The sequence below is a fragment of the Danio rerio genome, chromosome 15, assembly GCF_049306965.1.
Source record: "Danio rerio strain Tuebingen ecotype United States chromosome 15, GRCz12tu, whole genome shotgun sequence".
Lineage (NCBI taxonomy): Eukaryota > Metazoa > Chordata > Actinopteri > Cypriniformes > Danionidae > Danio > Danio rerio.
This window is the reverse complement of record NC_133190.1, coordinates 31,935,252-31,958,088: the sequence shown is the minus strand read 5'-3', so window position 1 is coordinate 31,958,088 and position 22,837 is coordinate 31,935,252. Positions and strand designations below refer to the sequence as shown.

The 22,837-nt window shown below is 35.2% G+C and overlaps 1 protein-coding gene across 12 annotated transcripts in view; it reads right to left on the bottom strand.

The window, feature by feature from the left end:
- gdpd5b (glycerophosphodiester phosphodiesterase domain containing 5b) overlaps positions 1–22,837 on the bottom strand; it is a 96,698-nt gene that overhangs the window by 30,768 nt on the left and 43,093 nt on the right. For all 12 annotated transcript variants that reach the window (XR_222296.5, XR_222297.5, XR_011006479.1 and 9 more), the window contains 2 exons: positions 8,862–8,965; positions 2,145–2,238 (listed from right to left, as the gene is read on the bottom strand). Coding sequence is in view for 5 of the 12 variants with exons in the window: in XM_005157743.6 (XP_005157800.1) it covers positions 2,145–2,238; positions 8,862–8,965 (198 nt within the window). In the remaining 7 variants the exon portion in view is untranslated. The remainder of the gene's footprint in view (positions 1–2,144; positions 2,239–8,861; positions 8,966–22,837) is intronic.

Genomic DNA, 22,837 nt, shown 5'->3' with positions numbered 1-22,837 from the left:
CATGCTTTGAACAACATTTGTTAGAATTGTAGTTATTGACAACATGATGACATTCATTTGCCCTCTTCCAAAAAAGCTTCAGATCAAAAGCAAACCAGATTTCTGATATAAATAATTAACATGACATCAAATGACTGCTTCGCTGTTTTACTCTTATTTATTTAGTTTTTTCTTTATGTGGGCTTATGTGGGCACACATACACATGTGCATTGTTAATAGCACTTTAAGTATCTCCTAACTAGCTAAAAAGGCACAGAATGAAATATGTACACTTATGGAATGAAAGTTATAGGCTGTACTGCATGCTGGCTTGCTTAAGTAGATCATGAACATGACCAAATAAAGATGTCCTACAGTGTAATACAATATGGTAAATTGTTCTCTGATATCTACATAGAAGGTATGAGGTTTAGGTAACTTTACAAATTCTCCAGAAATGGGTTTTATTTGCTTTATATACAGAAATTACTCCTAGAATGAAAATCTAAGTTTTGACCATATTTGGAAGGGTGGTATATATTAATGAGCTCTGCACTAAAGCTCCACAGCTCAGTTAATATTTTAGTAAATTGAGTAGGTGCCTTGTTAACCATGAACATGATCTATCCCTACCATGTGCATGACTTATCGAACAGGGTACCCATAGTTGTTGTTTTTTTTGATAAAATGTATGCTCAAATCTAATTATACTGGACAAAATGGACTGGCAGATGTATTTAGAGTTGTATTTTGAAGCTCTAATGTATATGAAAAAAGCAGGAATTAATATCGACCTCTGCATAAAGATGAGTTTTATCAAGCTTATTGGCATACTTTTACTAAAGGAAAATCACAGTAAGAGCTGAGTGATATGACACAATGCATAAATCTGCATTAAACACTTATACTCAGCATGTGTTTACATGTGTTTGTGGCCTCATAACAAACATATCCTGCAAATTTCACAATATATATGTTTAATTAACAAAATATGCATTTAAATAGACCATATGCCTCTTTAGGGGCGACATTTTGCAATCTGACAAGCTAAGAACCCTCCGCTTTAGTCTCTCATTTTCAAAAGTAGAGTCACACTTAAAGTTGAAGTCAGAACTTTTAGCATCCCTTTGATTTTTTCTTTTTTAAATATTTCCTTTTTTTTACTTCTGGAGAGTCTTATTTGTTTTATTTCAGCTAGAATAAAAGCTGAAAGTTTTAAATGTTTTAATAATCAACTTAAGGTAAAAATTATGAGCAACTATTAATAACCTAATTAACTTAGTTAATCCTTTAAATGTTACTTTAAGCTGTATAGAAGTGTCTTGAAAAATATCTAGTAAAATATTATTTACTATCATTATGGCAAAGAAAAAAAATCAGTTATTAGAAATGAATTATTAAAACTATTATGTCTAGAAATGTCCTGGAAAAAAATCTCTTCGTTATCAGAAATTAGAGAAAAACAATAAACGGGGAACTAATAATTCTGACTTCAACTGTACATAGTATGCTTAAATAAAGCTTAGATAGACTAAAAAAATAAGGGAAGAAAATAATCATTGCTGTAATCTCACTAAGAAATGTTGTGGCCAATCGTCATGTTGTGGTGTACATTTTAATGATCATGTGAGGATTGTCGGAGTCAATGCTTTGTATTGATTGGTTTGTTTTCACTAACATTTTAAGCTCATATGATTGACATAAGAACAATAAAACAATATTAGCCATATTCAATTAGCCATGCCTAAATATATTCAGATTTTCACTCTATGGTACCATTAAGCCAATATCTTCCAGACAACTCAAATTTAGAATGGTTCCTAAATCCTATTTGAAAATAACGCCTAAAATGCTGCTTAAAGTTGTATATCCGAACAGGGAAGCTTTTTTGTTTTCCAAGTGACCGCTAGCATTTCTGTTGTTTTTGTTTTTTAGTTTAGCAGGCAACTAACTGGACACACAGAGAGGTCAGAGGTTGGACAATTAACGACAGATATTACCAGCTTCAACTTCACCTGGAATGCATCATTAACTAGAGCTATTAAAGTGTGTAATTCTGTTTGTGAACATTGGTGTGAATGATGATTTCGGGAAACACAGAATCACTGAACTATGTTGGTAACAACAGTTTCGGCAAATGCACCCGAGAGCAGTTACAACTTACCATTAAAAATGCAATATAGGTGAAACCAGCTGCAGTGGTGGCCAATATGGGAACGGTTCCATCACTCCACTCCCCTGAACGGTTATATAAAAACCTGCGGGAGCACAGTAGCGGAAAACCATTTGTTGATTATTTAGCATTAGAATTCCTGGTTGTATCATGTCCTCCATAATCTTCAGACTGCATTAAGGTCTAACCAAATAAACAACCCCTGAAAAACAGAAGCTATTAATCTTTTGACAGGCTCAACATTTCTCACTCTGGCAGGAGCTCAGGATTATATAAGTAGAAGAGGAAGATGACAGAGGCATCTGTTTTACAAAAAGGATCATCTGGCTAGTGCGTATCTTTGAAACAAAGGGAGATAAAAACATGAGGCCCCAGAGCACTGTATCAGGGTCACTGTTGGCTATCTTCAACATGGAGATCCAACAGCTGTGATCAGAAGTGAAAACTGTTGTTTTTATTGTATCGTGGAGTAATAATTTCATAATATTACTGATTGTCATGTACATCTTTTTAGTGGGTTACAGTCTGTGGGAGTTTGGATTTTTGTCACTTTCTCCCTCTCTGTTGCTTTATCACCTTTCGTTCAGCTATTTTTTTCTTCTCTGATACGTGCTGATTGGATCCCGAGCCTGTCACTCCTTATTAGGGCGTTTCCACGTGGACCAATCAGGCTTCGTTCCGCTGACTTTAAATTGGACAGGCACGCTTTGTTTGTTCAGTGCTGTATGAGTGTGTGCCGTGTATGCTCGTTTCTGTTTTTGTATTATGATTTGTTTCGTGTCTCCGAACTAACCCAAACAACTGTAAATTCAATACAAAGTTTATTATTCCTTCTTGGTGGAAAAGGGAATAGATTAACAAGTCACATGACATACAGTTTGCTTGTAGTTATTTGAATTGTTCACCAAACACTAAAGTGGGTGAGCGCCATTTTTATGTATTTTTGGTTATTATTTTTTAGGGAGTGTACTTTATTGTCGTTACATACACTGAAGATTTCAGTTTCTTTTTTACATTTTTATTTTCTTTAGAAAGTTTAGAGGGGATCTTGTGTTCTAGTTTATGTGGCTGTTAGTTTTGTTTAATTTTTTGGTTTGGCGCCACCCTAATTCCTTTTCCCCCCTCTGTAACTTTTGGTTTGTTTATATTTATATGTTATAAATATGATTGCTTATATTTATTTTTAAATGCACTGTACAAAGTGCACACATGCCTCTCTTTTGTTAGCTTTATCCTTTTCCTTATAGAGGAATAAACAAATTAAGTGTTAAGATTGTGTGTCTTTGTTTATTTCCACCCATTTTCTACAGTGATAATATAATATTGTAAATGTTACGTTTTCTCTCCCTAGACAAGTTATTTAATCATAACAAGAGTGTAAACTAGTCAGTGCAAATGTACATAATTATTCCAGAATAGGTTTAATGCTGTCATGTGCTGTTTTTTCCCCACTAAAGTGTACTTGCATTTAAAGAGTATTTTAAAGCAAATTTTGAATATTGGAAATATGTTTTTTTTATTATTATTATTAAATCAGTACCCCTGTTGCAGCGCACTGTTTTTTTTTTCTTTCTTTGCAGCAAAAATTTTGCATGCTCTAGCGCAGGAGTGGCCAACCCTGTCCCTGGAGAACCTCCTTGCTGCAGATTTCAGTTGCTACCCATATCAAACACACCTGAACCAATTAATTACGACCTGAACACCACGTGATAATTACAGGCAGGTGTGTTTGATATGGGTTGCAACTGAAATCTGCAGGAAGGAGGCTCTCTAGGAACAGGGTTGGCCACCCCTGCTCTAGTGTGTAAGAGCATCAATTTGCTTTTGATATTGGTGGGGACCTAATTTAACCCTAATTGTGACGAAATAACTATTTTATCGTGATTGTTGTTTTTTCATAATCATTTGGGAGGCCAAAAATTAAACTAAATTTGGATGAATATGGTATATGCACACAGACTTAAATTTTTAGACAGCCAGTACAAGCATTTCTGGTGAAATGAAGCTCCATTACAAAATCACCACACTTAAGATCTCATTTCTTTTTACAAATCAGCAATCTTGACTGCCTGATTGATATACAATATAAAGTGGGTATGCGACCAGAAAATAAGCACTGCAATAAATATATTTTTTTTTTACTCCATGTCTTGAAAAATATGGAAATTTATGTTACCCCAGCATTTGCAATTGAGTTTCTGCGCTAGTCTGCTGCTACTGAAGGCCGCTAGCGTTTACACTGTCTTTACTCTCGTTTTACGCTTAAACAACTAAATGAATGCTTAAGTCTATATAACTGATTGTATCTTAATTAAATTAAATAATCAATGCTGTAAAAGGGTCTGTGTGATATAGAAAATAGTCACATAAACCTTTCACCGAAAGTTTATCATTGGCTAAAGACATTAGCTGTGCATATAGCCCATTGCACAGCCATGGTTACTATTATGGAGTCATGGCGAACTTGACTTCAAGGGACTTACACTTTCCTTTAAAATGTAGCTCGTTATGTCCATGTCTGACCTGAGTCTTGCAGAGTAAGCCTGACTGGCAAATTTCCTTGCAGTTTAGGTAGAGCTTGAGTTATGAACGAGATTTTACCCTTTCTGTACTAAACATACATGTTAATGAGAGATGACAGAGCTGCAGATGTTGGTGGATACACGTCCCCTCCATCCATGCTAATTCTATGCCCTTGCTAGTATGGCAGCAGTCTAAGAAAGATTTTTGAAGCATTATGTTGGTCTCTAAACTGGAGTAACTGCATAATAAAATACATTAATAAAGAACATTTTTAGACAGTAGTAATATTTCACAGCATCACTGTATGCATCAAATAATACAACCTCATGAGTATAATGAGCCATTCACACAAAACACATTTTTCCATTCCAATACTACTTTTCCACTGTTTTTCAATGTAAACATGACTGAGGTAAGTGCATGACTGTTATGGCCATTTCCACTGTCAAAAGGTACCAAAAAGCGAACCGTACTGTACCACTTTTGAAAGGGTGCCTAGCACAATAAAAGGGTACCAAAAAGGTGGAGCTCGACACGCAGCTGAACGATGTTGGTTTACAGAGAAATGTCACCTGCACTTACACAAGCAGGAGAATGAAAACTAAGGAGCGCCGTTTTTAAAAACACAGCCGAGACATTACTCCATAAGAATATATACATATAATAATGAGCCATAGTTAACCCAAGTTTAAACAAAATTTGTCGTAGTCTTGACGAACAGCCACAAAGCCAAAGAGCAGAATCTACCCTGTGCACCGTAGGTGTTAACAAGGCTGTCTAAAGTGCAAGCCGTTTCACATTCTCACGCTCGTCGTGCGTCTATATTTAATATAACAAACTTCTTAAGCTGACGATAATACAGTGCGCATGATTTGCTAAGTGCTTCTGACATCCAATCCTCTCAGAAATGAACAAACACAAGAGTGACGTGTGAAAAAACAAAGGAAAAGCATGAAAAATCAAATGAGCAAATGATCATTTCAGCAACCTTAAACATGAGGAAACTGCCATGGGTAACTATTATCATCACCTTTTGAACTATTGTGAACTCGGAATGACAGAATTACTTTCTAACAGAGGTTACAAGTGCTGTTGAAGATTAAAGTTACAGATGAGAGGTTTGCACAGACTGTGGGCTATGTTTAGTGTCGTTTTAATAAATAAGGACTAAACCCAAATAAGGACTAAACGTATGCTGTGTGTAGTTTCTGTAATTTGTAACATATCAGAGACTGTAGGGGTCTGTATGTGTTCATATATGTTGCATTTATTTATTTATTTTATGTAATTGCAGACGTTACAGAAGGTTATTTCACCCCATCTATGATCTGCAGTTATAATCAAATCCTGTTCATAGAAAGGTTAGTAATGAACATTTATACACAAGTATTTATGTATATAAAGCATCTTCTCATATGATTTGTGAACGACCCGTACAGCTTTACTTTGACATTTTCTCGAGCGAGACCTGTCACCTGAAACTTTCTGTCATACACCACGTCCACCAAAAGGGTACCATTGGTACCATTTGGCAGTGAAAACGCAAGCCTGATAAAAGTGACCCTTACCGACCCATACCGTACCGTACTGTACCACTGAGTGGAAACGGGCCATAAGATGCCATGTCAAGTTAAAAGTATTTCGACTTTTACAAACAGCACTGCTAACTCAGAGACAGGACAAGCAATGCATTCTGTTTACAGTAGCAGGTTGTCATGACTACTGTTTTATTTGACAGCAACATGGTAAAGGAGATGCTTTTTTATTTTTAGATGCAATGAAGCATTCTGTGTGAACGTCTCCAAAGAGATGCCTTTAAAAACCACCAAACTAACATACTCGCAACAGAATGTAGAATAGTGCTCTAAGTCCAGGATCAGAACAGATAATGGGCGGCCAGATCATAGACACTTTACCGCATAATTACACTTTCAGCATTGATTGGCTGTACTGCAGATCGGTGAGCATTAGCAACCATATCTAGTGTTTGCCCTCTAGTTTGCAACTCGAGGGTGATCACAGATTGTACATGCACAATCCCTCAGGACATTCACTGGAAGTCATTGAGAATCAGGCCTCTTGTCCTCTATAGTAACATCAAGGACTCAAGAGCCTCCCCTGAGACTGGGGGAGGAGAGCGGTGACAATGAAAAGGCAAGAAAAAACAGAAGATGAAGGAATTCAGATGTGGAGAAAACGACCTTGAGGGACACAAAGCAAACAATAGCTTTACTGCAAAGTTGTTTTTAATGTCCTCAAGCAGTTTTACAGAGAATGTAGCTCCTGGAAAGTGGATGATTATACAGTAACAAGTACTGTAAAAATGCCAGGGCATGATTTAATGACTAAACCAACACGGAATGTAAATGTATGTGTGTTTTGATTGTGTTAATGTCACACTGTCTCATGGAGGTTTATTGCATATTACAAATTAACTTTATAAGTCAATGAAGAGACATCATATTTTGGTCTGCTCATCAAATATACATAGAAAGAATATTAAACACAAGTGTCTATTTTAACATTCCGGATAAGTTTTAGGGGGGAAAAAAGTCAAAATATGGCTGAAATAATGTTCCAAAATTATTCAGTGTAAAAGCTATATGTTTATGTAGAAATTATATTAAAAAGTCAGTGAATAGTAAATTGTATTATAATTAGAGTTATTAAAAAAACACAACAAATTCTGACAAATAGGTAAATCCTAGTGGTTTGTAGGATTTAAAATAACAAGTAATTAGTAGGGCAGCATGGTGGCTAGCTGGGGCCAGTTGGCATTTCTGTGAGGAGGACCCTTGGCAACCTTTAATTTGGCCGCCATTCAGTCTTAGAAGGTAGCCTTTTTTTGATAGTTTTTTTAATTGTTGAGCTACAAAAAAAAAAAAAAACTGATTCTACTAAATGTTGTAAATTAATCAGATTTAAAAAATACACTGTCACTGATTAATAGAAGACAATGCAGAAGACATCAGCAGAGGCAGGTGCGGCTAGTGCATTCGCCATTGATCTCCATTGTGTTAAAAAAAAGAATTAAGTTTTTATTATAAGCCCATTATAAAATGTAAGAAAAAAATCTATTGAATTATTTAATATGATTAAATCTGTTTATTAATAATATGAAATAAATTAAGAAATTACCCATAGCAACTTTAATGTAACGAAAACTTAAAAAAATAATTTTGCTGCTTGTTACTCATGCAAATGAGCTTAACACAATTCTTGAGATTTTTTTGGGACAACTTAAATGTTTTTTGTTTAATCCACTTAATGTGCGATTTGGTTTGAGACAACCTTAATGAATTGTGTGGAATCCTGCATTTTTTACAGTGCAGTTTGTTATATTTACTTTCGATGGCACTCAATCAAGTTTGGTTTTAGGCCGTTCATAAGAAAAATTTTGGGCACCCCTGAAGCTGTGTGTGTGCGTGTATGCGTGCGTGCATGTGTATGGGTGATCCCAGTGCTGGTTTACGGCTGGAAGATCATCCGCTATGTAAAAAAAAAATGCTGGAATAGATGGGAGTTCATCCCACTGTGGAGACCTCTGAAACAAAGACTAAGCCAAAGGAAAATGAATGAATGAATAAGCAATTAGTATTTGGGGGCTGCACTGGGAACCTAAATTGTCACTTAAGTCAAGTTTTCTTGTTTTCAATCTGCCTGACAACATTTTGTTATTATTTTGTTATATACATTATTGCTAATTGTTTAGATATCAAAAATCCTTAAAATATATTACTTTCTGTTCAACAAATGAATGAGTTATCTACAATGATAATTAGTTAGTATTTGGTGGCTGCATCGTAATCCTTAAATAGTCATTTAACATGTCATTTTCTAAATCTGCCAGAAAAGATTTTGGTCTAGAAATCATTTTTACACTGAACGTCGTTTTGTTGGTTGTCTTCTGTAAATCCTTTGGCAGGGGGATTATGAGAGTCATTAGTTTTTGCTCAGACAAAAAAAAAAATTTAAATAACACTGACCCGTTCTGTAAACAAGGCAAAAACAGTGCAGCGTATTCACAGCATTAAAGTTAAACGCAATCTGTAATATCTGACCTTTACATGAACTCTGGATTGCTTTAAGCGTAGATGTTATTAAAATTAATTTCCAGGAAAGCTTGGGAGTTTCTTTGACACATGGCTACAGTGAAGTGTATGTGAAAGTGTCCAGTGAACTCACCAATTAAACTCGCTGTAGTCATTGTGGGCTTCCCACCAGAAGTAAAACCACACCAGTAACAAGGAGAAAGTGAAGAAGAGAATGAGGGACCACAAACACTCCCACTGGAATAGAAAAACAAAAACATATAAAAACTTTAAATAAATCTATATTATTAAAATAGCAGTTTACAATTCTCAGCTTTCTTTAGTGCATAATGTTGCCGTCTATGCATTAAAAACACCTGCAAACTCACAATAATCAATATTTCCAGCAAGGCCTAGTTGAGTTGGGTTAGTAGCGTGTTGTCTTGTCCGGCTGTTTACATTCACAGACATAAACACTGAACTTGCGTGTTTGTTTGCTTTTGACATAATTGGTGTGTGTTTGCACATTCTGGCAGTTGACTGTGTTTACATGCAGTTTCAGGAGTTCAAAGTGATGTTTTGTTTGCAGTTTGGAGCGTCCAAGGCACAAGGTGAAAAGGCCCCACCCTCTTCTTGTAAGAGGGCGGAGAGCAGCAGTTTATTTGCATTTGAGGCAACACACTGTAAAAATATTGAATTACTTTAAATTACCGCACAGCTGATTTCACCAAGTAGGACATGTTCCCAGATTAACATCTATGTTGATCCTGGAACAGAATTAAGGGATATGTTTACCGTCTATGTTAAGTTCAGGCTTACAGTTACAGTCTATGCACTTGTACATGACTGTTGTTGTTAACTATTATAATTTACAGTTATCGTTGTGTTTAGGGGTAGGGAATAGGCATAATTACATTTTCGAAAAAAAAAAAAAATGTTCCAGGATCACATTGTACTTAGCAAAATTATGTCATGCATAAAATTACAGTGACAAAACATGCCAAAAGATCATCTAGATTAGAGCTAGAAGACAATAATTCTAAATACTTTCAATTGGGTTTAAGATTTGAGGGGAATTTAATGCAGTGTTTCTGTAGAGCCTCAGGAAATGACTGCATACTCACATGGAACTCAATTAATCAGAATAGAGCTGCTTCAAAAGTGAGATCTGCCTTCATCATAGATTCATTAGCGTAACATTAGTTCTGCTCTCTGCAGGGTATACAGTATAAAAGGGTCTTTCTGTTGTCTCATTTCAGCTTTCTCAACTATTACATTAAGAGAGTGATATAAGATTAATATAATTTACACACATTTTACTCACATACCAATTATGCTTCATCGGTACATAAATCCTTATTTATTAACTGCAAGTGTCTTGCTAAAAATCAAAAAAGGGCTTGCTTTTATAATAAATTATGCAATAAATTGTCAACATCATTTAATACCATGTTACCCTTTATAGTAGCTAAAGCCATATTGGGATTTTTCTCCACTTTCATAGAATAAAACTCTTCCTATTAGCATTTCTCCCACATACATGCACAAGGATTCAAGAATACTCTCTTTGACATACAGTTCCATTTCAGTATATCATTGGCACTTCCCACGCACTTTTTTGTTTGCATTAAAGCAATATTTCTGCCTAAACTGATTATTTCTTTTTGAATGGACTAATGTTAATAACATTTTCAATTCATAGATTAAAATGGAAAACTGTTTGTAAAATTGCTATTTGTAAGGTTCAAGTTCTTGTTTAAATATATGACAAACAAATCATATTATTTATGCATAAAAAATATAAACAAAAATTTGAACAAAATATACTTCTAAAACACACACACACACACACACACACACACACACACACACACACACACACACACACACACACACACACACACACACACACACACACACACACACACACACACACAAACACAAACACACAAAGACACACAAAGACACACAGTTAAAGTTATTAGCTCCGCTTTTAATTTTTTTTCTTTTTAAAATATTTCTCAAATGATGTTTAACAAAGCAAGGACATTTTCACAGTATGTCAGATAATATTATTTCCTCTTAAGAAAGTCTAATTTGTTATATTTCAGCTAAAATAAAAGCAGTTTTTAATGAATAAAAAATAAAAAAACATTAAGGTTGAAATTATTAGCCCCTTTCAGCCATATATTTTTCTATAGTCTACAGAACAAGCCATTGTTATACAATGACTTGACTAATTACCCTAACCTGCCTAGTTAACCTAGATAACCCAGTTAAGCCTTTAAATATCACTTTAAGCTGTATAGAAGTGTCTTGAAAATATCTAGTCGAATGTTATTTACTGTCATCATTGTAAAAATAAAATAAATCAGTTATTAGAAATGAGTTATAAAACTATTATGTTTAGAAATGTGTTTAAAAAACCCCTCTTCTCTCTGTTAAATAGAAACTGGGGTAAAAAATAAACAGAGGGGTTAATAATTTTGACTTCAACCATATGTATATATGAAATAAACAAATAAAAATGACCTAATTAGCATAAAAAAATCTCTTTAAAATATTCTTTTTAAAATAGCATTACTTAATACAATAAAACTAAAATCCATTGGATTGCATTAAAAAAATAAATCATGTTTCTTGTTGCGAAATCAAAGGCAATGCAGAATGACAGCACTTATTGCAATAAGAGTTTCAGAGGAGACACAAAGTACTCGTGCTGTCAATCTTTTTCCTCATCACAACACAAAGAATGAAACCACAGTCTAACACGAGGGAGTAGCAATTATTTTTTTTTTTTCCAGAAACGAAAGATTTACTTGGCTCACAAAAAAGCCTTTAGAAAGCATGTATTAATTCCTAAGCCCCCATCATCCAAAAACACCTAAATATAGACGGATCAAGAGGATTATGGTCAATTCTAGGCAGAAAATATCACACACAAATAAATACAGCTAAACCTGAGATCTCCCACTAGCCTCGCAGCCTGTCTGAATGCACCAAATCAATAAACAGCATAAAACAGGTCAAATGTCAAATGCGGATTTGTTTTTTTCCGCAAACAATTTTCCGACGAGTTTAAAAATGACATCAGACAAAAACAAGAGGAATGTTTAGCACTGACCTGCATTGTGGGCGGATGCAAGGTCTTGCTATGTGGTCACTAAGGTACAAGCATGTGGTGCTAGGCAGCTGCTAATGGAAACTACTGTAGGCACAGCTTTTATTTGAATAGTACCAATATTTACCAAAAAGATAATAGCTTTCATGTTATGACACATAATTCATCAATTAACAACATTGCATTTCTATTTTCATATACTATGGTTAAAAAGTTTATATAACCACTTTTTAAAAACATAATTCATCACAAATCAGACTGCTTTGAAAAGCAAAAGCGCATCACTCTTCAACACTCTGCATAATTTGAAGCATCACTCACTGCAGGATGAGTTCACGAGAGTTTAATAAGAGTTAGGGATTTATTCATGTTTATTCATGTCCCTCATAACCTTGAACCGTAATGAGATGATAGTTGAGTGTATGAATTGATAAACATGGCTGAGTTTTTGGCACTGCTGTGGTTGTAGCAGCAGAACAGATTGCCATGACATCATCAGGGGCAGTGAGCAACAAGCAGGAGACATCTTAACAGCAGAGATTTAAAGCAAATTGTGCTCTAAACGAGAACGTTATCTCATCATTAAGCCTTGAAAAGCTTATTTTAAAAAGCGCTCATTTTATTCCTGCTGATCTGAGATGGCAGCAAATTAATAATTTATTGAAGGCAAAGAGGAATTTGTATTGCGAAACTAACAATTTCCATCTAAAGGAACACAAAACTTGAATATCGCTTTGTGATCATTTGTTTCCTCCAAATGGGTTAAAGAGAACAAAATCTTAACTTTATGATAAACTAGTGTCAAATACTCAAAAGACAAACAGAATTCGATGCGATAGGAGAAGCAACTGCGAGCCATTTTTATAATAAATTAATAATATAATAATATCATGATAAAACACAAGGTACGACACAGCAGTTTGTGTACATTTTGACAGAAAATATATTTTAATCATCACATGATCTGGGGATAAAAATAAAATAACATGACTTTTGATGCGCATGGTATTTGTTTTGTAAATGTGTTTCGATTATAATTGATACACATTTTTTTTTTAAGTTTATTATACTCAGTTGTGTTCATAAGATTTTTTTTAATATGAATTTTCAAAATATATGCATATATTGGCCTTTCAAAATTTTATATAAGCCATAAAAATAGTTAGATGGAAACATAACTACTAATTTCAAATTTCATTGAGATCCTTCCCTTGTATTTTGTCATGCTCTACATCACTTTAATGGTAACACATTTGTGCAATTTACAAGAACTACTAAATACAATACAATACAATATACAGTAGTACAATACAATACAAGTATGCAAGTTAAAAGGGTGTGAATGGCAACTAAGGTTTTGATTATAATCCTCGTGTTTTTGGTACAAAGCAGTACAGAATCAGTAGATACAGAATCAGTACACAGACAGTACTGTACGTTGAGATTTTTGGAATGAATTCGACCATATGAGCATTTACATGCAACAGTTTAACTGATGAAGTCATAAACAAGCTCAAAACATGTTCACTGTATTTTAACAATGCCTAATTCTTTTGTTTATAAAGGATAAACTGAGACATCTAAATTCCTTTGTTGTTTTGACATAAAAGTGGTCAAACATACAGTAACTACAATTACCTAAGTTTACATTGATGGGCACAATGTAATGAAAATGCAAATAAAGTTATGAAAATGATTAATATGCAAAAACTGTTGGAAAAAACATAGCATATGCATGTGAACAGGTTTAAGCTGGTTCTTTACTGCTTAGGACCAGCTTAGGACCAACACATGACCAGAAAAGAACCAGTAAGAACTAGTTTAGAAACCAGCAACCATATGTCACATGCCACTTAATATGCTAAGGGGAATGTTTTTTTAACAGGTTAATGGGCATTTTCTTCCAAACCTATAATTCGCCATGCCTGTTCAAACATTTGATAAGGAGGTAAAAACAGGAAAGACAATAATTATTAGGAAACCAAGTTAAAATCAAACAATAATTCCATTTAAAACGATCCCAGTAAAGCTTTGCACGGCACATTTGTTTTATTGCTGTAAAAGTAAACACACTGGACCCTCGCTAATTGGTTAAGGTGGGGTGACATGGCCATGGTTACACTCACTGCCTTTAATTAGCTTCATTAAGTTAAACAGCCTTATCTGATAATCTGAAATATGGGTATAATTACAATATCTCAGACTAAAATCTGCCAAGCTCTGGCTGCAATTATGAAAATTAGCCAAGAGCTTCTTTAGCATTTCCTGAGCAAACAACCATACCAAGCTGAACCAAACCCATGACAGATTCAAGCCTACAGAAAGCAAAAAGCAGCTTTTCCTATGAGTACCTTGACTTTGATGCCACAGAATCATATAATTTATTCATACAGTAAGAATTTTCCATGCATGCCTGCTCCCTTGAGGCATCAACCGTGGTTCAAAATCCCACTGACTGCTAAATATCCAGTGCACAACGGCAAAGGGCAAAGAACATGGGGAGGCCGGATGCCCGATGTCAGAGTGTGAAGGAGAAGCAGTGGGTGGAAGTGAGCAGAGGGAAAAATGGTAGTGGGAAAGGTAGTGGAATAGCAAAGCAGCAGTCCCTGAGGAGTACATCCCATCAGAAAGCAAGGTGCAAAAATCAGGTCCCTTTTTGCACAGTGGACTGACCTGATGTGGAACATAATCCATTACACACTGTACCAAAAAAAAAAGAAGAAGAAAAAAAAGATACACTTTCTTTTCATAGTGCACTTATTTTACTGGTGTGCAGGAACACTTTTCAATTATGCGCCTCAAAAAATAACCTAACTGTGAAGGTGTCAAGGATTATGCAAAGAATGAATAAACATGGGTTAGTTAGATCATTGAATAGACTGAATAGAGCAGTTGTAACAAGGCAAACAGGGCTGTGTAAATTCGCACTACAGTGTTGGCATTTGCGCAAGGATATTTTTGGTTCTGAGAGTAGTTTCACTGTAGCTCGACAATGCCTGAGAGTTATGCTCGGACATACCTAATGTCTAAACAAAACAGCAGTTATTCTTTAGAATAGTGAACACATTCACTATTAAAGAGACCCTATAATGGGTTATTGAAAATGACCTTACATGTAACACAATTCTAAGTGAATGAAAACCTCCAGCTGAGGTTTAAATCTAAAAGTGCACCGTGTTTAAAACTATTGTATCTTTAATGGAATGCTTGAATAAATAAATTGAGTTGGGTTTGGATCTTTTGCCTGAACGTGTTGTCATCGATATGGCACATCACCGAAAATAAAGCGCCGGTTCTGGTAAAAACGTGCACGCGCCTTTCCCTTCAGACACTATCAGAGTGTGGAGGATCACAGGACTGATCATGACACGAAGATGACGATCACTGACACATGAAGATTCAGCTGTGAGCAATAAATGGTTAATGTTCATTTTCAATACCACAGATTAGCCAACCTAGTGGTGTGTTTGTTCCTGTCATTTTTTCAGATTTTTGATCTACGCTGCAGCACAGGATTCGCCGACCTTTTACTATTAAAGGAAGGAGCCGCAGAGAGTATTAAGTATGGGAACTGTAACAGTTCATATGGAGCAGTTTCTTTGGCACAGATTGGCTTCAAGCTAAAAAGAGGTTTCGGAACAAACGAATTGCTGAATAAATCACATGGTAGTCGTTGGGATAATTAGGTACAAATAAATACATATTATAAGACGATGAGAGTGTTTTTTGACCTTGCACGCATATCAGCTGGTTGTTGGAGCCCCCAAAACCAAAATATGACCTTTAATAATGCAAAATAGAGGCTCTTTAAGTACAATTTTTTGCCTCGAATGAATGCACTGCCTCATAATAGTATTGCGGTTGTTATAGTTGAGGTATGTATATTTATATGTGTGTGTGTGTGTTTTAACTATTACCAAGCAGCACATTTGCAATCTAAATATAATTTGTTAAAAGAACAACTTAAACACAAAAAAAAAAAAGAAAAACTCATTTACTTACCTTTCAATTGTTTAATTTGAACACAAAATAATTTGAAGAATGTTAGAAACCAGAAGCTATTGGTATCATAGTATTTTTTCTTATAAGGGATGTCATCAAATACAGTTTCTAGCATGCTTGAAAATATCTTTTGTTTTTTTTCAAGAAAAAAAGAAACGGAAAGGTTTGTATCCATTTAAGGTTGACTAAATTATGAATACAGTTTTAATTATGGGGTAATCTTCAATGCAGGTATTGGTGTTTACGGAAAATGATGTGTTGCTGACTCATTTCCACTTGAAACTACACTCCATTTATTTCCATTCATAGTGATTCCATTGATGTTATTTGTTATGTAAAATGACTGAGTCAATTGTGTGTAGCATTGTGTCGGCTGTCACAAAGTGTACTTTCATGAGCTGCCTTTGCAAATTTCAAATTGGGACAAAATTGAATATGTATTTAAAACATGAAATGTTATCTCAGATAAGGAAGGAAATGTTAGATTTACATAAATCAGTATTTAAAAGCACTGAATGCCAAGATCTCTGTAAATCAATACTTGAAAGGATAGTATAACTAAAAAATGGAAACCCTTGTGTTATTTCAAACCTCCCTTCCTGAAAAACATTAAAAAACATGAACTGTATGTCATTTGAAAAAAATACCAAAAATAGATATTTATTTTATTATTCATATTTTTTATTATTATAATTGCAATTTTAGTTTTTATTATTATTATTACTGGCTGCAACTTTCTCCAGGTTGCAATAACCATAACCTAATAATCGCCATGCTGACAGACACTGAGAGATTAAATCTGACAAGAACACCCATTGTAGGTCACCTTGCTCCTAAACACTCACAGATAAATTCATCAAAAGCATTTTAAACTGCTGCTCTGATCTAAATCCTGAATGTTTGCAATAGCACCGGAGAGACAGTGTCAAGAATGTAAAAGCACGTGAATCCAAGTTTAAGAAGAGAGCGCTGCATCAGACGGATTACTATGTGCAAAACCGTGTCTTGGGAACAGAAAGTAATCTCAGCCATAATCTGTATTCCAGAGGGATGGCGAGAGTTTAAGAGCCCCAGTTTGCTGCTGATGCTGTCTGAAGAGGCATGTACATGTCTGTGGGTTTCTTTCGATCAACCGGAGATGACAGTCTTCAGCCTGGGGGTGAACACTGATTGGTTGGGTATCCTCTGGCTGAATCTGGGGCGATTCTGTACCTGTAGTAGGCTGAAGTCACTGTCTGTCATTGTGCATCATGTCTGTGATGACACCTTGCCCTCATTGCTGACTGGAAGAGGCGAATGTTTTAGCATACTAAAGTGTTTTCGCCAGACCCAGAGATGGTGAAAATTCAGTGATTTACTTCAATTTAGTTGGCTCATATAGATAGTTATTGTGTATAAATGTTGGCAACCTGCCAGATTTGGTTACACTGCCTCGCATTCATTGTATGAAAAAAAAAAAACACCTTAAAATTTGTTTGGCTAGTAAGTTATACTACTGATTTGTATGGCCAAATTTTTCCAATTTGCTTTTAATATATTTTATCTTGTACTGAAAGCTTGGCTCCAAAATAAAATAAAATAACTAAAATAAAAATATAAAAATTATAATATAATATAAAATTAAATAAAATACAAAAAATTAAGTATAAAAAATTCAATAAAATAAAAAATAAACTAAAATAAAATTAAAAATTAAACAAATTAAATATACAATATAATATAATATAAAACATAAAAATATAAAATATATAATATATTATAATATAAATTAAAATATATAATAAATAAAATATTTTTACAAATTTTATTAAATAAGAAAATTATTAAATTGCATTTAATAAAAAATATATAATACAATACAAAATTAAATTAAATATAAAAAATAATTAAATTCAATAAAAAATAAACTAAACCAAAATTAAAATTAAAATAAAACAAAACAAAATAAAAATATACAATATAATAAAATATAATATAATATAAAATATAATAAATTATAAAATAAAATATAATAAAATATTTAAAGAAAAGGTATTAAGTAAAAAAATACAATGAAATAAAAATAATAAAATAAATAAATAAATAAAATAACAAAAAAATATATATAAAAAGCATGAACAGGAACTGTCTAATTATCCGATCGAATAACAGTGGTGTGAAATGATTCAGGATTAATCACATTTATTGTAACTGATACTGAGTTGTAAGACATACAAGCTAGGAGATCAGATGCACACATATACTTTGTTCAGATTTAATATTTAATAGTTAAGTTTGTATTTGTTTCATGGCATCACATTAACAAATGATTACCTGAACCTTCACTACAGTTCCAGGTTATTCTCAAAATATTTTGAGCTATAAAGTTTTTTTTTTTGTCACGTTAATTGCATATTTTGTTCTAACTCTTTATTGGTCAACCATGGAGTATTTTTAACACTTGCTAAACACTAGCAATGTTCAAACAGCAGCAGTTCCTGTTTGTAGGCTAAACAAATAGTAATGTATACAGACAATTTGTTATTAAAGGAATTGACTACCACATCCTATAAATGTTCTGTATGAATGAATGTTGGATGGTCGAAGTCAGCAAACACTTGTCTTGCGTAAATGGTGCATGTAAACCACACATTGGTTTTCTCAGTCATTCTCCATCAGAAGAAAAAAAAAAGATAGAAATGGGGAAACTAAATAGAGTATTTGAGAAGATCCTGAAAGAGACTGGAGTAAACTGCTTAAAAAAAAATCAAATTCTTCATGAGTAAAAAATAAAAAAAGTGTTTTTACTATCATTATGTGTAAAAGATTACTGGCAAAAAAAAAAAAAAAGCTGTCTGTCACTGACAAACAAAGAGGTTTTCAGGTCTATTATTTTGATTTTTATATTTTTTTTATTTATCTTTGGTGCTTTTCCCATTATTAGGATAAGACAGTATTTAGACAGCAAGGACAGTTGGAGAAAGACTATTCTTGTTGACTCTTCCAAAGTCGGCAACGCAGTAGTGCAGTAGGTAGTGCTGTTGCCTCACAGCAAGAAGGTCGCTGGGTCGCAGGTTCGAACCTCGGCTGGGTTAGTTGGCGTTTCTGTGTGGAGTTTGCATGTTCTCCCTGCGTTTGTGTGGGTTTCCTCAGTCCAAAGACATGTGGTACAGGTGAAACATGCGGTACAGATGAATTGGGTAGGCTAAACTGTCTGTAGTGTATGAGTGTTTGTGAATGTTTCCCAGAGATGGGTTGCGGGTGGAAGGGCATCCGCTGCGTGCTGGATGGGTTGGCGGTTCATTCCGTTGTGGTGACTCCGGATTGGTAGGGGGACTAAGCCAACAAGAAAGTGAATGAATGAATGTTCCAAAGTCAAAATTAAATCTAGGAGTGATCGTGCTTTAATTTTAAAGGGTGATACCCACAGACATAGTCATCACCAAATATAATTCAGAGGTAAGAATTTCTCATATACCTCATTTCAATTATCAAGGGTTATAAAAAAAATCTCTATTCTATATCAGAAGTGGCGTAGGTATTTTTTTGTAATGGTTCAGTGAACCAGCATGCTTTTACTTTTGTATTCGATAGGAAACACATATGCAGGATTCACATACGCCCAAATGAACTGAGCTAAGGGGTAAATTAACCAGGTTCCAAAACATCTAGCTGTGAAAGCACCCAAAAGGTTGATTTAGGGCGCATTCACATTAAGTACAGTTTGGGGATTGTCCCCAATTCCCTCTCCCCCTCGGCCTGCACATTGCTTTTGTTATCTACCGGACCCAAGCATGCTTACATCATCGATGCTGCAACTGTTCAGTTTAACAGGAAGAGGAGCGCTCTCTTTCAGCACAGTGAAGACTGCTTTAGCTATAACATTTTGTATTATTTTTAGTCCTTTAGGATGCAGTGACGCAGTCAAACACTTTGCCGAACTTTCACTCTCATAAATTATCATAAAAGTGTTTGTGCTGCACTTATTAGAAGGTTTCCTAAAGGTGCAGCTGATGTGCAGCTGTAAATAAATTTAAATCTTTAATAAATGATGACAGTCTGCGTTCATTGAAAATTAAGAATGATTAATTCTCAGGTGCGCTTACACTACAAGAATACTGCATCAAAGCCCAAGTGAACCGTGCTCTGGCACACCTTTTCCAACCGGGCCAGGGCCAGGGCCAGCCAACTGAACCGCGCCAGAGCCCGATTCAGAGCACTCACACTTCTCAAATGAATCGGGAAACACGCCTGGGCACGGTTCGGATAGCGTAGTGTGAGTGCAGCCTTTATACCTTTGCCTTATGCTTGGGCACAGCTTGCGTGTGTACACATAGCTGACGCTGATGCGCACCTCCCAAAAAATTTAACTACACGTCCCAACGATGACTAGCGCAAGCTATGTGATTGGTCGGCTTGGTAGCACTCACAAGTGTGAGCGGGACCAAGAACTGCTCAACCCCGTTGGAGTGAGTGTTTACAAGTGCCGAGACCCGTGAAGAAGCTACAGATGGAAAGTTTTGTTTTGTGTTTAGCTGATTATTAAAGTTGTTGCACATGCCCCGGTTCCCACCTCAAAATGAGCTAGTTTGAGCCACTTGTACATTAAGGTTAGCGCTCAGAAAAAACAAATCACCAGCAAAGAAACTCGACACACAGAGGCACATAAAAACCTCACTGCCAGCTAGCGTTTCAGAAGTGTTATTGCAGAGCAACACAAACAGCACGCAGAAGCATAAATGCACAGCCATGCGCAAGCCATGTGATGTGGGTCACACCGATCGCTCAACGCAGAAGTATAAACCAGGCTCAAGTCTTTTACAACATTGTTCAGCTGTAGATGTTTTAATCATGCTCCAGAAATAAATTGACTTTAGACAGGAGGGATGGGATCATGAATGGTCTGGAAGTCGGGACATCCAAAACATATGTATGTTGGCGCTGCTAGTTTATCCTCTAATTTTCAACCAATAAATGCAACCTTGATGAGTATAGGACACCTAGTCAAAAATTCCAAAAATAAAATCAGAGCTATCTCCAAATCTAAAAGCTAAACACATTTGAGCAGTAGTGCATATAACTGAACACTGTAAATCTACTACCACCATTGTATTTTGCAAGCTACATTGACACAGACCGGGCCCCATGGGAGAAAAGAACACTCCTGTTCACGTGTCCTTTGTGTTGGGATACGTAAATGGAAAAACTCTCAATAATTACTGAGGAAGGATCTATTTTCAGTGGAGCCCAGCTTACGGCTTAAACAGGAGAATCACACGTGTGTCTCCCACACACACAAATACACACTTATTTAGCCAGACACAAAGGCAGGCTCGGTATAGAATAATTCAACAGAACTGGTGGTATCAGACCCCTGTACGTCATGCTGTTCTGGGAATAACGCACAAAGCCTTTGTATTGAGTTCCACACCAAATCTCCTCGCTCCAGTGATTCCTCAGATTGAGTCTGGAGTCATGAAATATGGATGCACTTTGAATCATCACCAGCCTCACAGCTCAGAGTTTAGTGTGTCTCAGAAACGGTCAACTGTGGCAGCATGGGGCAAAGGTCAAATATTTATGTGTGAGTAAAGACTGCATATCCTGTTTCATTTAGAAGTGACAGGAAACTACATTAGCTGTGTTCATTCTGAATTGGTAGCACAGTGCATTGTGGTCCGTGTACGTCTTTCTCACTGGCAGACAGCTGAACTGGCTGTTTCTGTGGACGGGGTCAGGCATCCCACTGCGGACAGTCAAGACTGAGCTGAAATCGCTGACAGCACAGTACGAGCAGCTGAGAGCCAGAGAATAACAGGAAACCAGGGCACAGGCTTAGTGTCCTTTTGCGGAATTAAAATGGAAATATCTCTGCACCCTTTTTACTCGTTTTATTATATTAGGCATCGATCCAATGAAACACAGATTACACAGGCAGGATCTCCATCTGGTTATGTCACACTATGTTCTGAATCCAGAAGAGGTTAAAAAGCAAGCTCATGTAGTGTGTAGGTGGCAGCATGGTATAGCAATGGTTCTCCATAGAAATACCAAACTGCAAACAAAATGCTTTTCTTACTTTAGAGTTTTTGTCTTGTTTCTAGTCCACATATGTAAAAATTTGTCAAATCAAGGCAACATTCTCTTAAAAATATTATTATTATTATTATTATTATTATTATTATTATTTATATTATTATTATAGTGATACAAGCAAAAAAAAATTTTTGCTTTCAGAAATAAGTCAAAATTGATCCCTTTAAAGGGTCACAAAGCCCATTTTTTGAAATGTTGACAGTCATATATGTGTCCCACGCTGCTAAAAACACTATTAGGACACATATATTGCACAAAAAAAGTGAAAATTTGTTGTTTCTGCATTATTTTGAGCAAATTTCTTTCGATTTGTAAAGAGATTTTGAAGCTACGTCACAGCGATTAGATCCTTGTGTGTTGACTGGATATCTGTACCAGAGGGTAAAACATGACATCTTTGATCTTTCATCATTAATTTAAGTGATATACTTGGTTCGAACCAATCATCGCCCTCTATAGAGTGGAGGAACTATGACGTCAAATTGTATGCAAAAACCCGGAAGCGAGCATTTTAGCAGTTACGGTTCCCTCGTCCCAAAGTCAATGGGTTTTTTCAATGGGATTTCAGTTAAATCGCTTAAATAAGGTTCGTGGCTAACACAAACTCAGGATACTTTCACGTTTTATTCTACGACCTAAAACAAATCAGGTGAGGATTATCCGGCTGGACAAAACATGTAAGTGTAATGAACAGTGTTTGAACACAGAGCTTATTTTTTGTAATTTTCAAAAAACGAAAACAAGCTTATTTCGCTTTAAGGAAAAACTCACTTAATTTTGAGATATGGTTTTCGAAAAAACAAGACAATATTTTAAACTTGTCCAGTAAATGCTTCTTGATTTAATAATGTTTCGATATTTAGACTAGAAACAAGACAAAAACTAGTAAGGAAAGAATTTTTTGCATGTGTTAAAAAACCATGCATTACCGC